This window comes from Capra hircus, chromosome 22, assembly GCF_001704415.2.
Source record: "Capra hircus breed San Clemente chromosome 22, ASM170441v1, whole genome shotgun sequence".
NCBI lineage: Eukaryota > Metazoa > Chordata > Mammalia > Artiodactyla > Bovidae > Capra > Capra hircus.
This window is the reverse complement of record NC_030829.1, coordinates 52,800,295-52,818,042: the sequence shown is the minus strand read 5'-3', so window position 1 is coordinate 52,818,042 and position 17,748 is coordinate 52,800,295. Positions and strand designations below refer to the sequence as shown.

Sequence of the window (17,748 nt, the reverse complement as noted above, 5' to 3'; positions counted from 1 at the left end):
CTTGGAGCAGTGGCCATCTCAGGGACACACATGATTGTATTCCCTTTCAGATTTCTTCATTGGGCTTTCCCTACTTTTTGGATGGAAAGAAGCAATGACACCCTTCCCTTCTGGGCTGAGCCATCCCATCAAGGCAAGCCAGATTGTACTCATCACTCCCACAATTGTTAGATCATATAATCCTCCCATCAGCCCTGGGATGAGAGTTTTGCTCTCTCCATTCCTTAGATGAGGACATCGAAGCAGAGAGGAGTAACGGTTTACCCAACGCCACTGTTAGGCTCACTAACCTCAGCCCAATCCAACCAAGGCTTCTCTGACTTCATGTCCCAAGGGTAACCTCCTTAGCTGGGCAAAATGGTGGGCAGAGAGCTACAGCAAGTGGTTTGGGCTTCAGTGAAGTTTCTGTTTGCTTGATCAGGGCAAAACCCAGGGAGGATGAGGTGACCCGGCCTACTCAGTCCCCAGACTTTGCCAGCCACTGTCAAGGGTCTTCTCGATGGACCCCTCGGGACAGCCCTCATGGTTCACTGCTTGCTTTCCCACTTCCCTGCCTGCCCTGCATGTCCCAGCCCTGAAGCCTGGAGGTATCTACAGCTGGCCCTCTCCTCTCTGCTGCAGCCTGCCTTGGTCCTTGCCCATCTACATGGCACCACAGGCAGGAGCCATAAAAGGCTCTGGATCTACAGTGTTCCCAATTCTAACAGCAGGCCCAAGGTCTCCACTCGTGTCCTTGGGGATGAGGAATGCAAGGATCTAACCCCTGGCTGCTTCTCTAGCGCTCAGCAAGGAGATTAATAAAAACACGAAAGAAGGAAAGAGAGAAGGGGGAGGATGGACCAAAGGAATCTCCCTGTCACAGGCCTCCCCACTGCTCTTCCAAAGTCCTCCCCAGGTCTCCACAGCTCCTCCAGTCCTCCTTGAATCCCTGGGTTGTCAGGCTCACTCTGAGGTTAGGACCAGAGTGCAGTGTGGGCCAGGTTCAGTGTGAGGTCAGGGTCGTGGCTCTGATGGGAGTGAGAGTCAGAGCTCAGGCTGGGGCAGATGCTGAGGATCAATCAGAAACAGAACATGGTCTTCCAGCCCTTTCAGGGGGAGCCCACACTGTCCTGTGGGGCCACAGATGCTGGCTCCTTCAGGAACCTTCTATCACACCCGCAGCTGGCTGCTCTGACTGTATAATCCCATGTTCCCCCTCCCCCTCCCCCTTGCTCTGGTGTCCAGGGTGACCAGAACTGCCTCTGGGCAGGAAGCCAGCCCAGAAAGCCCAGGACATCCCTGAGCGCCTGTCACCATAGCAACCTGCCTGCCAAGCCATCCACCCCCCACCCCACCTGGGTCCAGTACCGTTTTTCAAATTCAGAACGTCAGAATGGGAAGGGCCTCCTAGATCAGCAGATTCCAGCCCCTCCCTTTGTCCCAAATGAATAAACTGAGGCCCGAGTGGGGAAGGGAAGGGGGGAACCTGTTGTCCAAGGACCTGACCCCAACCTGTCCCCCCTCCCACCCACTCCTGCCCCATGTCGGGCTTGGTCGGATTCGGGGAATTGGGAGTCTGGAGTGTGATCTCCAGAGCGGGGCGGGCCCTCCACCCGAAGTGATGCAGGGGCGGGCAGCCCGGGAACCGGACACCGACGATGAATAAATGATGCTCACTCGCAGCCTGCCTGCGACCAGATCGCCAGCGCAGATCGCCAGCGCCGAGCGCCGGCTGCCCAAGGGGCAGTCACCCAGCCAAGGCAGTCCGGCCGGCGTCCCTCGGCTCCCCCGACCTGCGACCTGCGGCGGAGCAGCGCGGCGCGCGCGAAGATGGCGGGGCCGCGGCGAGGCGCGGGGCTCCTCTGGGCGCTGGGCGGCGCCGCCCTGGGGGTTTGCCTCGCAGGGGTCGCCGGGCAGCTGGTGGAGGTGAGGTGGGTCGGCGCGGAGGGGTTCGGGGTGGCTGTCACCGTCCAGGCAGAGCCAGGCGGTGCCTTTCTGATGGGAAGCTGGTTTTTCCCTTTCTTTTGCCCTAGGAGAGCTGACTTAATGGGGAGACACAGTCCATCCCAAGCGCTTCCAGGATGCAGGGAGACTCAGCCCTAGCCTTAGTGCCCTTGCTCTGATGGGCGGGCACAGCCCCCGATCTCAGGAACATTATTCTGATGGGGGAGACTCACCCTGACCTTAGGGCTTCCCAGTCTGATTGGAGATACAGCCTGGCATCAGCGAGTGTCTGATGGGGGACACTCAGCCCCTGTACTCTACTCTTTGGTGTCCAGAGGTGGGCAGATGGGGGGCGGAGGCAGGGGGACAAGGATAGCCTTCGCAGAGCAGCCATGTGTTGTTTGACCCCACACTGCAGGGAGGGGCAGGCAGGGCAGGGCCCAGGGACTCAGGGTCTTACTTGGTCCTGGTGATGACTGGGAGCTAGCACAGATGTCTGAGCAGAGGAGAATCAGGATGAGTCCTGGACTGGAAGGAGAATAAATTAGACGAGGGCCCATACTTGGGAGAACTGGAAGAAGCTGCTGAGATGGTCCAGGATGAGGTGAAAAGGATGGCTGAGGGGCTGACCAGAAGGGGAAGGGTGGGGGCCATCTGCAGCCCCCTTGGCTGGCCTCTCTGTACCTCGTCCCTGCTGAGCCAGGAAGGGGAGCTGATGAGGCTGACCGGACCCAGGATTCTCGAGCAGCAAGCCAGAGGGAGAAGGCCAGAGGTAAGGCCAGGGAAGAGTTAGGGTAGGAGCCTGTGTAGGCAGGGGCAGAGTGGAGAGAGCAGAGTGCACGAGATAGTCAAGCACCGCGGAGGACCCTCAAGAGGCAGGTGCTGGGCAGCAGGATGGGAGGGGGAGGACAAAGGCCTTATCTCTGGGGTCTGAGGAGATACACCCCTGAACTAGTGGGTGATGTATGTGGGGACAGAGCCCTGCACCCCCATGCTGGTCTGTGCCTGCTGCTGACCAGGGGGTGTGATCAGAAGGCTGGGCTGGAGTCAGATGTCAGCTCTGGTGTCTCTGTAAGGGGAGTCGGGCTGGCTTGAGCCCCATGGAGTGCACTTAGGCCCCCGCCAGCTGTCCTGAGGCCTCAGGTGCAGAAACTGAGCTGGTCTGGGTGTAGGAGAAGCCCGACAGAGGGGGTCAACTCAGGTCTGAGTCAAGGACTCTTCCCTCAGTCCCCAGGAAAATGTCTTCTCCCAGTTCCTCAAGGGAAATTGCATTTTGAGTCCCTCTGCCTACCATCCGCCTATAGCCTGAACAAGGGTCTGGCTGAGCCCAGGCGATCCAAGGAAGTACCAGAAAGATGAGCCGGGCTGGGGTCCATGGTACCACCCACCCTACCCACAGGCATCACCCTCCAATCAGCCTGTGAAATTCTGATGGAGACCAGGCCCCCAAGCTTCAGAGTTCAGACTCCCAGCAGTGTCCACCACAAACAGATGCCCGACTATTACCTGTTTCCCCCTACCCAAGGCCCTATCAGGGTGTCTTGAACAAAGCTGGAACAAGAATGTGTCAGAAGTGAGCTCCTGGCTGCCCAAGCTCTGAGTCTGAGATCTTTATCATGGCCCCCAGAATATCCCAGTCTTACAACCAGCTGGGTCAACACACTGAACCTCAGAACCGCGGAACCCTGCCACTGCCCAGACCTCGGCCCTGACCCCATGCGTGCCCGACCACATGCACACGTCCTCCAGCCACATGTGCACTATACCCACAGTGCCCAGCCCCAACCCCACACACACGTGCCAGACCCCACACACACGTGTCTGACCCCACAGATGGGTCCAGGCCCCCGGGATGATGCTGAGGAAGGGTGTCTACTTGTCCATTTTACCACTCAGGTTGTGTAGGAAGCCTCTCAGAGACCCCTGGAACCATTCCACTCAAGTTACAGATGGAGAAACTGAGGACTAAAGAAAAGAAGGCTCCTACCCCAGATCACCTTGGTTAAGAGAAGAGAGCCGGGAATCATGTACCAGCCCTGGGCACATAGACCTTCTTGGTTACCTGGGACAGGTTGCTGGTCCTTTCCAAGTGTCCCCAGTACAGGCTGAGGGATGGCGTCTATAAGGTGAAGAAGTACCTGGCTTTTGGTAGGTGCTCCATCCAGGCTTACAGACCAGGGGAAAGACTGGACAGACAGTTGAGCTATGGGTTGCCTTTCCTTTCCAGAGAGCTGGAAGAGACTCCTCTCATCTGTCCTGATTTGGTTAATCGAGGGGCAAGGCATTGCACTGATGCCCCAGAGGGCTCCCCTCTCCCTCCAAGTACCCCTCCACACCCCTCAGCCAAGCTCAGTGACAGAGAGAGGGTCATATCCCTCTCAGCCCCACAGGTCAGGGACGGGTCTCACTGCTACCCTCCAGAGCAGGGCCGTGTCCCTGACCTGGGGGGCTGAGAGGGATATGACTCTATCTCCTTCCTCAGAACCCCAAGACAGGGAGGTGTGGCACTGGGAAGGTGGGAAGTGGTGCGCGGTGCTCATGATCCCTCCAGCCGTGCTTACAACTTTTGGCCTCCAGGTGTCGCTACGGCATTTCAGACAAATTAGCTAGTCCCTTTTCTTGGTGAGGATTCTGGCCTTGCTTTCTGGTCAGAGGAGGTGACTCAGGTAGGACAGGCAACTGCTGAAGCCACTTGGTGGGGATCCTGGTCAAGTAAGAGGGCCATGAAGCCCTGACTGCAGTTCCACACCCTATCCCACGCAGGGGGGACATGAGAAAAAAATACCATGAGGCAGTACAGGACTCGCCTTGTCTCTGGCCTTGGTCCTGAGACCCCATCTGCCTGTGCGGGGTCCAAGCCTGGAGCCGGAGGAGAAAGGGCCTTGAACCTGACTGAAACAAACAATCCACATTTACCCCTTGGGTTCGGTTTCCCCAAGCACTAACCACCCTCACACTCCCAAGTTCCCAGCTCCATGGTTCTGGGTTCTGCCCTCTTCTCTGGCTCAAAGGCTGGAACGTCCCAAGGTCTAAGGCATTGGTTATGAATGTCTAAGACCCTTGATCCTGGGAGATTCTGAAATGCTCAGACTTAGTAAGTCCTTGCTGAGACCTGGGCCTCTCTCAGCCCAGTCCCAGTCCTTGGCTTCTGCCTGGCTCACTCTGCTCTCTCCCGACCCACAGCCCAGCACAGCCCCACCCAAGCCCAAGCCTCCCCCGCTGACCAAGGAGACGGTGGTGTTCTGGGACATGCGTCTGTGGCACGTGGTGGGCATCTTCTCGCTTTTCGTGTTGTCCATCAGTAAGTAGCAGCTGCCCCCCTCTACTACCCCCTGCTACTGCCACACCACAGTGGGAGCACAGCACCCCATTACCCCCCCAACACCACCCCCCAGGGGCTCAGAGCAGCAATTCCGGGCACTGCAAGCAGGCCCGGCGCCCACAGGAGGCCCTCTGTGGTTTCTGGCACCTCCTAATCCACACAAAGTCCCTGCGGAGGGCTGACAGGCTGGTGGTGACCTGAAGTATTCTGCCCGACGGGGGATGCAGCCACATGGCAATTACGGTAATTACAGGGGACTCCACTGAACCAGGACGAAGACGTGTCATTTTTCCCTATCACTGGCCTCCTCGTGCTTTTCCTGCAGCTTGGCCAGCTTAAAACACCCACACCCAGGGGCCCCAGCAAGGCCACCCTTGGCTGCAGCTCAGCACCAGAGCTCCCCAGACGCCCAGCAGATGTGGCTCCCAGGCTGCAAACCCAGCATCGTCAAATACCATTTCCTTGGAATGCTTCACACCCACCTCAGTTAAGAACAGGAGACCCACCCCCTTCCTCTCTTGGATCTAGGAGTTGCTTGATGTGAAGTTGCAACAGAAGCCAGTTTGGGATGCTCCTCTCAGCTGTCCTTCCAGAGTTGGGGTCTAGAGTTGAGAAAAGAGGGGCTGAGAAATGCCGAATGGATGGGAGAGGCCACCAGGGTACAAAGAGGTTCCCACGGGCCAAAGGGAGGAGAGGGGCGCAGCAGTAAAGGGAAAGAACACACTCCCCCAGTAAAGGCTTCGTGGAGAAGGAGTCCTCTAAGCTATAGATGGGTAGGATGGATGACGGTTTGTGTCAGGCAGCTAGCAAGGCATTCTGGAGAGAGGTACAGTGGGGGCGGGCATGGGAGAAAACGGCCTCCACACAGGTCTCAGATAACCCTTCTAAGATGTTTACTGAGTGCACCCTGGCTCAGAGGCTACAAGGGCATTTAAGTTCTAGCAGGAGCTATCCTGGGCTGAGGTCCCCCAGGGGTCAGGGCTGACCACAAGGGCCCGCCCAGATATAGGGGCTCCAAGGGAGACAAGGACATCAGTCTTGCATGTGCTTCTCCTAGCACCGGAAGTGCCCTTCCACCCCACCCCTACCCCCACTCTCTTCACAGCTAGGGTGGGAGAGCTTCCCTGGTGGCTCAGACGGTAAAGAATCTGCCTGCAATGCGGGAGAGCTGAGTTCGATCCCTGGGTTGGGAAGATCCCCTGGAGAAGGGAACGGCTACCCACTCCAATAGCCTGGCCTAGAGAATTCCATGGACAGAGGAGCCTCACAGGCTATAGTCCATGGGGTCGCAAAGAGTCAGACACGACTGAGCGACTTTCACAGAGTGGGAGGAGGAGGTGAGCAAGAGGCCGCCTTCTCTTCCTAGCCAAGGCTCCAAGGCTGTTATCAGTCAGGCTTCTGAGTGGAGGCCCCACGGACAGACAGGTGTGGCTGCAGCCCCAGCCAGGTGTTCAGAAGGTGGAGCAACTCCCCAGTACCAAGAAACAGGTTTAGGGAAGGTATCTGCCTGCAGGGGCCACAGGATAAGTCCAGGGTATAAGTCCAAAGAGCAGCTCAGGGGCACCCCGAGGAGCAGGGTTGAGGGCACCATGGGGCCTTAAGACACACAGTGGTTTCTCCCAGGCTCTGCTTGGCCCAAGATGGTAGAAGTGCCTAGGGCTGCATAGGAAAGCTGCAGTGTCAGGCCCAAAGAGGCACTTGGACCTCAACTACACAGACTGACTTCTATTCCTAACCCTATTTCCTGAAAAAGAAGGGATAGTCCCAAAGGCCTCTGAGCAACAAGTCAGCACTTGTTACCTTCTATGCAGGGCTCTAGGGAGTTGGGGACCCTGGGTCCTGGGGAGGAAACATTTTTCCCACTTCTCTGTCTCCTTGGGTCTTGGTGGTACAGCTGTTAGTGGAGCATCATCCCCAGAACCTTGTGGAGAGGATGGAGTTGGATGGGGTGCCTCTTTGTTTCCCTGGCAGACTGTGGACTTCTATCCCCAGCCTCTTCCTGGGCTTGGAACTCCATCCAAGAAACTTTGTTTCTCTCCTTTGAAGAGAAGTAAGCAGGCCAGGCTGGATGGGACAGGTCCAGAGTGAGGGGCAGTGCCTCCATCCTGCTCTGGCTGCCAATAGCTGTGGCTGAGCTCCCTTTAAAGTCCAGGCCTCCCAGGGACTGGGACCAGCCTTTGCTGAGAGCCCAGGCATGGTCCTGAGAAGGTGCCTGATGGGGTAACTGGAAGAGGTGGTTCAAGCCAGTAGGGTGGGGGTGGGAGACCAACCCTGAACCTCTGGCATACAAGAGTCTGGAGGCAACCAGAGCCCAGCTCTTTGGGTAAGAAAGGCCTTCCCAGGCCCATCCCTGGGCAGCAGTGCACAGTCAGACCTACTATTAGGGCCTTCACACGACTGTCCCCCACCATGTGTTCCTGGATGCTATTGACACCCTGTCCATTCATTCAGGAGTCCTATCCTGAGTCACAAAAGCTTTGAAACCATCTCATTCATTTTTTCTTTCATTCTGTGAGTCTGGGGAAGACTCAATGGGGCCACAATACTGGCTGACGAGGTTGCACAAGATGACCCCAAAGTGTGCTCCTGCCCAGGCCATATAAGTCTGATCTATCTTCCCCAAAAAGAGGCCTGGCTTGTCCTGCCTGGCCCTCCTGCCTCTAGGAGTCTGTCAGGACGTTATGTCTGGTCATCTGATTCATAATAGGAAGCAGCTCTGTCCCCTCCCCCTGAGGCTGGGGCCAAGGTGGTCAGACTGGGGGCCTTAGAAAAATAAACTCAGTCCAGCCGGGTCCTGGCAGCCCTGCCCTCCCCGTCCCTGGACAGGCCAGCTCCATGCCTTGGCCCAGCTTGCGTGGGCACAGCCGCCCTGAGCCAGAAAACCATTCCTGGAATAACTCTGTCTGAGGTGAACGCCCCAGGGCAAGGTCTGTGTCCTCCTGGAGGAGCCTCAGCTTGTCCTCAAGGAGGTTGAGGAGGATGCAGCCTGTCCTCTGGTGTCTGAGGTCCTCTCAAGAGCCTGGGGAGGAAAACCTAGGATGAACCAGGAGCCCTGAGGCCTGGGCTGCAAGTACAGGACACCCTCCAGGACGCTGTAGCTCGAGTCATGGTGTAGCCCACTTCCTACCCTCCAGGACCTCTCAATCTAGTCAGAGAGACACCCCCCGCCAAGCCAGGACCACTGACATAATTTATGGGACCAGTGAAAATGAAAATATGAGATCCCTGCCCAAAGATTATTAAGAATTTCAAGAAAGTGACAGCAGAGTACTACGCCAAGCACAAGGCCTTTCTGAGAATAGGCCTACTACCTAAAGCCAGCCCTGCAAAGACATTTTGAAAATCTCAGAGCCCACAGAGGTTTTGTCAAAATGTGGAGCCTCCTGAAAGAGACTCTTGGATGAGACACACATCGACAGATGGAGACAGGCCTGGAACTCGGGCGCCATTCCGGGGAGTCTGGGCTCTGGCCCTTGCCAAGCCTGCTTTGTCCTCCCTGTAGTTATCACCCTTTGCTGTGTCTTCAACTGTCGCGTGCCACGGACCCGGAAGGAGATTGAAGCCCGGTATCTGCAGCGAAAGGCAGCCAAGATGTACACAGACAAACTGGAGACTGTGCCGCCCCTCAGTGAGCTCACAGAAATCCCTGGAGGTGAGCAGGCCTGGCCCCCAGTCCCGCCAACCCCCTACCCTGCCAAGCTGGCCATTTCCTTGATCCTTCCACCCAGAATGTCCTGTTCCTCCCCTCCACCTGGTTCAGGGAGGGGACTCATCCCTGTTTCTGGAGACCAGAGCAAAGGAATGGGTCAGAGTGAGGCAGGGAAAACAAGAAGCTATTTTGCAGGTAGGAGTGGTTTGGAAGGAAAAAGGAATGAAGGGTTGGACTGGGAGGCTCTGGTGTGGGTCACAGGACGCTGTTTCACTCCTATTGAACCCTTTTCCTTCTATTCCACAGAGGATAAGAAGAAGAAGAAGAAGAAGGACAGTGTGGATACCGTGGCCATCAAGGTAGAGGAGGATGAGAAGAATGAGGCCAAGAAGAAGAAAGGAGAGAAATGAGGAGAGCTTCCTGAAGGTGGCGGCTGGGGCTGGCCAGCCCTGGGGCTCATGGTCCTGCCAGAGTCCAGACATCTTAGACTCCAAGCTCACACATGGACCCCAGAGGTTACAGAGAGCCCTGTCCCTGTAGAGAGGGAGTTGCAGGGGCCCAGGAGCCTGTCCTAGAGCCTATAGGAGCAAGGACAAAACTGTACCAGGTGTGCCACCTCCTGGCCTGGATGCCAACTCCCTGCACCCCGTCCACATGGCCGCCCAGCAGAGGTGGTCTGTAGACCCTGTCCCTCTGTAGATCCAAAGTGGCCTCAACCCACCCAGACATGCCTCTGTCTCCTCTTCTGCCAGGAACAGCTGTGGCTAAGGGGTGATGGGATATGGGTTTTCTTCTGGAAGGGGATGGCCAGCCTGGATGGGCCAATGTGAGGCCACACTAAGCTGTCCACAAGGAGGGAGAGGGTCACTGGAGGAAGCAGGGGCAGCAGGAGGCTCTCAGACTTGGCTGGATAGCAGCCCTGCTGGTGAGGGGCTGTCCCAAGCCTGGCATGGGTTCTGGCCCAGACTAATGAGCAGAGAAGGACCAGAGGCAGAACCCCCAGCCCAGCAGATACCAAGCTCCAGGCAGTGGACGCACTTGTCTTACTTACTGTGATGTAGCTGAGGCTGCTTGAGGACCTAGCATGAGGCCCAAGGGCTCAGGACTGGGGGCTCCAGGGGTACAAAAGGCTGAGGCCAGTGGACCAGAGAGAGAAGAGAAGACAGCTGGCACCTGGGACCCAACTTGGGAATCCAGGGAATATTTGAGAAGCCAACAGGGACTTGAGGCTGTTCTGGGGCCCTTTCTAGGCTTAGCTGTGGTGGCAGGGCCCCAGGAGACCACCACAGGGGCCAGTTAGGGTGGAGGTAGCAGCCAACCTTCCTCTTCTGCTCTCAACGATTCTTGAAGCACTAGTGACCAGAAGTGAAGGCTCAAACTTGACCTGCGGACTGGATCCCTGGGGAGGGGACATGCAGAGAGGGGTATCTAGATGGCAGCCAACATCACCTGAAGAACTCAGACCTGGGCCTGGAGACTTAGGAGATACTGGAGGTTTCCGAGCCGGGGGGAGCTGCTGGCAAAGCTCACGCTGCCTCTGCAGCCTGCAGAGATTTGTAAATAAGCTGAATGCCTTCTCATACTTGAGCGACCTGAGATGACCACTCAGGTACCCCGTCCCTGAAGCATTTAGTGGAGGGCGATGCAGTGATCAGTGATAGGCGGTGAAGGCCAGGCTGTCGTTCCCTTTCCTGGCTTTTCTCCCGTTCTGAATTCAGATGAGCTGAAGGAAGAGGTGGTGGGCCGAGGGGCAGAGGGGCAGCTGTGGCCAGTGGGGCTCAGCCCTGAGGCAGGGCATCAGAAGACCAAGAAGGAAGCTGCTTGCTCTGCTCCACTTCCTGGTGTCAATAGATGGGTGCTTGAGACACAGAGGAGTCAAGCCTGGATTCCAGCCTGGACACAAATCATTATTACACGAGGTGAGAGAACCAGGCTGACATGGAGGAAGGAGCACAGGGTCTTAGAGCCATAGCCGGGGGGTGGGGCAGAGATTACAGAAGGCCCTGCTGTGGAAGCTGAGTACTCACTGCACCACCAAGTGGAAACCCTGGCTCTGCCCAGGGGCCCAGCCTGTGGGCTTCTCATACAAACGGTTTTGGCAAAGACCATTCTACCGATACAAGCCAGAACCCTTCTGTTGGCTGGGCAGAAGAGGCCCAGGGGAGCGGGGGCCACTAGAAGTCAGAGAAGCAGCTCGTAATGCCTGGGGTAAGACCTGGCCCGGGCCACATCTCCCCCACCAGCTGCCTCCCTGACCTCTGACTTGCGTCTCCACTAGCCATTTAAGGACAGGCATATCTGCTGATCGTGGGGATAATGTCTAATCCCAGTGGGCATTTGCCCCAAGTCCAGGCAGGGGACAGGGTTGGAAGGTCAAAGTTTACTACAGTGCTTCAGGGCAATGACAGAGTATGTTCCAGCCACAGGCGAGAAGATGAGCCAAAGCCGAGGAGAACACACTCACCTCTGCAGCCCAGAGCTGCACCCTGAGGCCCAGCCTCACACTGGGTCCTGGCAGCCCCAGCGTCAGCCTGGGCAGTACATTCTAGGACCTGAATCATCTGACCCCAGTATGATCCCCACACATTCCCTCCACCTTCTGCGGGAGCCACCCCGAGCTCGTGGATGGAGCTGGGGCTCTGCACTTTGCGGTGTCAACTGCTGGGAGCCACCCATCCCACCCCTTCCCTGTTCTCTCATCTCCCACTGCAGCAGGCCCAGGAAGGAGGAAGCATGGGGAAGAGAACCATTTAATTGAACATCTAGTCTCTGCCCTGCCTGTGAGGGCTGAGAACTGCACCTGCAGCATTCTAGACAAGAGGGTGAGGAGGGGCCTGGGCAAGAGAGGGCGTGCCCAGGGACAGCACGAGTGTCAGAGGGCAGCAAGAAAGCTGAGGAGCATCAGGAGTGCCAGGAGCAGGGCCCGGGAAGGGGCTGGCAGAGTCTGCCCGCTGATGCGGTCCCAGATCCACTGTTGGTAGGAGGAGATGTGGACGTAGATAGGCGGAGCCTCGCTCTTCTTGCAGCCTGGGCCCCAGCTCACCATTCCCACCAGATGCCATACGTTCTGCACAGGACAGGCCAAGGGCTCACCACTTATCTCCTGTGGGGAGGGGTGGGGAACAAAAGAGAGGCCACATGTGGTCCAAGGGAGACTTGATCCAGCTCAGGAACAGGCAGGGTGCTCTCACCAAACCTTCTGCGCAGTCTCCAAGTGTCTCATAGCTGAGAGGTACCTTTGAAGTCCTGACCCAGGAGACCTTCCTTATAAGGCTCCACCTTCCATCTCTCTCCATCCCCCATCTCGTTAACATCCACCTTCCATCTTCCCACCCTTCCCATCCTCCTCCCTCATCTCCACCATCCATCCCCACTCCCCATCTCTCTCTCCCCAACTCTCATCTCATTCCCCCGCATCTCCACTCCCTGTCAAATTTCCCCTCCTTCATCTTCCTCCTCACTTACCCCTGCTCATCCCTGGCCCCTGTCTCCTTCCCACACGTCCTGCCTCTGCTGTGCCCCTCACCCCTATTCTGGCCAGGTGCCCTTGGATGTGAATGAGCAAGGGCAAGAGATGCTCACGTAGCAGAATTTTTCCCTGTCGACGTCCTTTGCACAAATCATCTGGGAGTTGATGATCTGAATCAGAGAGGGGATTTTGGAGAACCTGCGGTAGAGGCTATCACACTCTGTGCTGTTCAGGATGGTGACTTCCTTCTCCTGGATGGTTCGAAATTGGGGCCATTCACCTGTGGGACAGGGGCCCCCATTTAGGCTTGACTGTTTAGCTCCTGCCCACAGCCACTGGCCTCATGCCCATCCTCCCTTTGTTCCTCGCCACTCCTCTAGCCTCGTCTCCTTGCCACACAGCAGCCCTGGAGATCTCTCCAGGATTAGCCCCCCTACCACTCCAGCTGACGCTTCCCAAAGGCCCCTCAATATAGAGACCCTGGAGCAGTTTACCCAAGACCTGGCTTTGCTGGACCTGATCTCATATCTGGCAGAGTCCAGTTCAAGTCCATTCTGATCTCGGCATCTTGGCTTTTGCATTCCGTCTATCCACAAAGCATACCAAGTCTATCTGAGGTCCAAGATCCTGCCTTTTCTTCACGCTTTCCCCAAAAGCCTCTTCCTCCCCTGAGCTTCCCTAGACTTGCCTCTGTGGTTCCAGGCACTCCTCACTCCCCTCCTGACTCTCACAAGTGTGTGTTTGTCCCTAAGTCTGAGCTGCTGGGGGACAGGTGACTTCCAACTATTTCCAACAATTCACCAGACAGGCCATGGTAGGGATGACAAAAAGCCACCCCACCCAGGTTGGAGATCCTGGGTGCTTTCAGGCATGCTGGCTCTGTGAGACCACAGGGAAGAACACTTCTCTTGTGGGAAAGGGACAGGGGTTCCCCGAAGAGGATGGACATTCCTGGGCTCCTAAGGAAATGGGCCCTTGGATGGCCCTGGGACGACACTCCTGCTCGCTGGGCTCCTAAACTGGGATGATAAGGGGTTGAGGGTCACTGCTGGGGTTGGGGGAGACACGAGGGAACCCTCAGTGACTCCCAGCTTCCGGATGCAGACTGCCCTTAGCCAGACACATGGGTCTTCTGGGGAGCCTATTACAGACATAGACCCCTTGTCCTCTCACCTTGCCTGTTCTGCTTCAAAACATGGATACCCTGGGACTGTGTGTAGACAGCAAGATATCACTCTGTGCCCACTATGCCTTCAAGGACAGCCTGTTTACACACCCTGACTTGGGCCTGAGGGTTTCAAGGGCAATCTGGGTCCCCTAGATACATTCACTGCTGAAGCCCTCAAAGGGAAAAAGAGATAAGAGTCTGACAGGAGTGGGGTGGTGGGCTCCCTGGGGAAGGTGTTGCAGAAATACCTGTCCATGGTAGACCCTGGCCTGCACCCAGGTTCTATCCCGCACCATCCACCCTGCTGGGGGTAGGACGGTTTCGACTCACCACCAACCCTGGGGAGTCCCCAGCCTGTCACAGTGCAGAGCGAGTAGTCCTTCACCGAATAGTCCAAGCCAGGCAGGCAGATGGGCCAGACATACTTGCTGTACTGGAGCGGCCGCTCCAGGTTGAGGAGGGCAATGTCGTTGGCCCGGCCAATCCAGGACCAGTACCGACTGGCTCGATAACGGCTGTGCACGATGACCTCTTTTGCCAGGGTGTCGATGGTAGTCTTTGTTATCTGGTCAATCCACGGACTCCCCGCCCGTACTGAATAGGTAACGTCACTCCTGGGGAAGGGCAAGGGGAGTCCTCCATTAGTCCCAGGAACCCCACACCAGCCTGCACCCCCCTAAACTCTACTGCACTGTTGTACTCTGAGCAAATCCAGGCAAGCCACCCACCTGCTTCGAGTCCCCGAGCCCACTCCTCAGGGCAGATGTGAATGGGGTCCTGCACACAGACACTGTGGTCAGTCCTGACAACAACCCTTCAGTTTATGGAGAGGGAAACTATGACTCGAGCAACCGACTCAAGGCTACACAGCTAGCAAGTGCTGGAGCTGGGTTGTGGAGCCAGTTTTCTCTGGTTGCAAACTCTAGACTCTGTCCAGTAACCCAAGCTCAGTCCCAGAGGTGACAGAGATCTTGTGCAATCATCCAACCCTCGCTCTAGCTTTCTTTCTCAGTGTGTCCCATAGGTGTGGAAATCACTTCTCCTCTGGCCAGGCCTCATAGCCAGATGTGACCCTTGGGTCTCCCCCTGGCTCCAGAACATGGGCATGCCTGCTCTCTTGTGCCCACACTGACCAGACTGTGAGCATCTATATTCTTGTCTGTCTTCCCCAACAACATGAGAGGAGTGCTGCAGCCCTCTTCTGCTACCAGTGCCCAGGCCAGGGTGCTTCAAAGACTGTCAAGGCTACTGGTTGAAGGAATAAGTGAAACAAAGGGTATGGAACAGAAGAATTAGAATCTTCTTTCTGTGCACAGGAGGAAGGAGGCCTAGACAGAGGTTTGCAAGTCTTCGTTTCCTATCTGTGGAATGACTGCCCAGGACTAGGGGATCAGATGAGGGGAGCAAGCCTCTAGTTCCTAGGAAGGAATGTACAGGACTCAGCTCCACCCTGCTGAGAGCTGGAGTGAGGCTGGGATTATGGGGTTCTGCCACTGATGGGCCAGCTGACAGAATGACTGAGGCCCCGGTGGCTCCACATGACTTTCCACCCGTCTGTCTAAGCCCCGACTCACTCGGTTGTGCAGTGGGCTGCAGTCAGCACCCACTCGGAGGCAATGAGGGTTCCTGCACAGATGTGTGTGCCATTGGCCCGCACACTGACCATCCACGGCCACCGCCGAGCCATGGACTCCGGATCCCTGAGGGTGGGGTCCCGTTCATAGGAGAAGCCGCAGGCTGAGGAGGGAAGTGCAAGGAGCTTGATAAGGAGTGGACCTTTCCAGCTGCATCTCACAGCTCTCCCTCTCCCTCTCCTCAGCCTGATCTTCCACCACTCTAGCTGGCCTGCACCCATCCAACGATTCTCCTTCTTCATTGGTCATCAAATAATGGTGCTGTTCACATGAGGATTGGGGTCTCCAGGCTTAGAAGGGCCTCAGCACCCCCCAGGCATCCCTCACGTCAGGTCCCAGGGCTCACCAGTCTGGGCATCACTGGCTCCTTTGTCTTGGTCAAGCAGGCCTCAGCTCTGGCTAGGCTAGGCCCTTCACAAATTCATCTGTGTTTTCATCTGGTTCCCCTACTTCAACCAAAAAGACCCTTCCCTCCTTCTCTAGGACCCTCCTCCTGTGATTCAGTGAGAGAAAGGCAGATGGCCTAAGAGAAGAATGAGCACTGTGCGTGAATGCACACACATCTGAGGATGAAACCCAACAGCAATGAACACAGCTCTTCAGCCCCATTAGTCCTCAGGGGAGCGTGGATGTAAATCACAGTGACGTTCTGCTCACCGTCACCTGCCAGGCAAAACTAAATGTCCCTGGTGCTAGGAGTTGGTGAGGATCACAGCCCCAGACTGCTCACTCACTGCTCGAGGGAATGTCAGCGGGTGCAGCCACTTTGGAAAAGCTTTTACGGAAAAATTCTTTCAACTGAAGAGACGCATCCAACACCACAGCAGACCCACTCCTAGGTGTTCCAAATGGACTAGTAGATTGTGAGATCAATGTAAGTAGGCCATCACCAGCAGCTGTAAAGGCTAACACAAGAGAGGGGGCGGCAGCATGCACCGCAAAGTGCTGCGGGGTCCTCAGCGTGAGGCTTCCTATGACACTGAAGTTCTGAGCAGTGAGTTCCAGGATGAGAAGTATTCCTCATGTGGGTCTTACTTCAGCCAGATTGGAAGGCACTGCTAGAGAGAACACTTATGGATGTGCCCCCAAACACACAAGGGAAGGCTCCCTGAAAGCGGTGCTGGAGACCCCCAGAGGCCTTGGCGGGGAGCTTGGATCAGGGCCTGGGCCCGATGGAGAGACGCTGTCCCCACCGGCCATTCAGGAAGGCAGGATGTACAGCATACCCCAGGCTTCCCCGGCCTTCCTTGCCTCCTCCTACCTCAACAGCGCGGGAGGTCCCGCCAACAGGTGCTCAGTAGGCGCTAGTGAAAGGAAGGGCTCTTCTCACTCTCCCTGCCCCCTCTTCCTCTGTCCCTTAATGTCCTCAAGGCTGCTTGGGCACCTCCATGTGAGTACATGGAGGCCACAGTACTCACGGGGAAGGAACTCGCTGTCCGAGGCTTTAGAAGTAGCGAACTGCGAGACACTGGGCGGCTGGGTACCACCAGTGACCTGCCGGGGGAAGCGACGTCTGCCCGAGGGACAGGTGGCACTGGGGGCACATGGGGCATCAAGGTCGGCGGGGACATCCGTGGGCAGTGCCCCCAGCGCGTCGCCAGCGCTCAAGCAACCTGTGTAAGGAGGCAGAGAATCTGAAGTGGAGGCCAGATCTAAGGGGGTCGGGGGAGGGGAGGGGGCGGGCCTCACCCAGGGGCCAAGGCAGCAGCAGCAGCAGGAGCCCGGCGGAGGCGAGGGCCAGGGCCAGGGTGGACGTCCCAGGGCGCGGGGGCCCGCGCCTGCGGGCCGGCGGCTCACACCAAAACTCCATCTGCTGGAAACATCGACTGCGCCGCGGCGCTCTTCTCGCTACAGCGCTCCCGGGACCGCCCCACGAAGGCGCCCCCCATTGGCGGCCGGTGACGGCTTTCTGTGGTGTGGTGGCCGCGGGCATCCGCGGCCTTGCGGGCGCCCCCCAGTGGCCCCCTGCCGTGGTGCTTCTCGTGTCCCAGTCGCCCTCTGGCTTGCAGGTGGCTCAGGACTGCCTGGCTTCTGGCCACGCCTCTGCCCTCCTGGGAGCACGTCGCTCCCAGGCGGTCTGGCCAAGCAGTTTCCTGGAGTCCCTTCACCTCACCTCGGCCAGTTTCTGCACCTCCTTCTCGGGCAGCCCACTTCCATCCCTACCAGGTGAGATGAAGGCCCAACCCCTGGGGCTGGCATCCGGGAGTTGCAAGCGGTCCCATCTGCCCTCCAGTCTGGTAACTACAGTGGGGCCTTGCCCCAGGGTACTGAAATTAAGCAGATTGAAATGTTTTCAATAACGATTTTTCAAGAGTGCATAGTTTTAAGCGTTGTTCCCCACCCTCCACCCTCAGCTTCCATTCAGCAAATGCCCTTCCCTTACAGATCCATCCACTTAGAAAGACGGCACAGGTGAGGTTTCCACAGACAGTAAAAGAGTGACCAGTGGGCTCTTCCTGGTACACTGGAAGTCGGGGGGCATTTTGATGGCTCAGTGACACAGATGGATAATACAGTTAAAAGGTAGTCTGAGGAAATCCTATGAGTTTTCATTCAAAGCTGTTGGGAAATTCTGGCCCAATA

The 17,748-nt window shown here is 57.0% G+C and overlaps 2 protein-coding genes across 2 annotated transcripts; one reads left to right on the top strand and one right to left on the bottom strand.

The window, feature by feature from the left end:
• TMIE (transmembrane inner ear) lies at nt 1,491-10,470 on the top strand. The gene is made up of 4 exons (XM_018066671.1): nt 1,491-1,905; nt 5,107-5,224; nt 8,748-8,897; nt 9,201-10,470. Exons 1-4 carry the CDS (start codon nt 1,810-1,812, stop codon nt 9,302-9,304), a joined length of 468 nt encoding a protein of 155 aa, XP_017922160.1. The 5' UTR covers nt 1,491-1,809; the 3' UTR covers nt 9,305-10,470.
• Nucleotides 11,668-17,098, bottom strand: PRSS50 (protease, serine 50). Its single transcript, XM_018066679.1, has 6 exons — nt 16,855-17,098; nt 16,584-16,778; nt 15,106-15,268; nt 13,862-14,145; nt 12,477-12,643; nt 11,668-11,997 (listed from the first exon to the last, which is right to left on the bottom strand). The coding sequence occupies exons 1-6, from the start codon at nt 17,096-17,098 to the stop codon at nt 11,767-11,769; spliced, it is 1,284 nt and encodes a 427-aa protein (XP_017922168.1). The 3' UTR covers nt 11,668-11,766.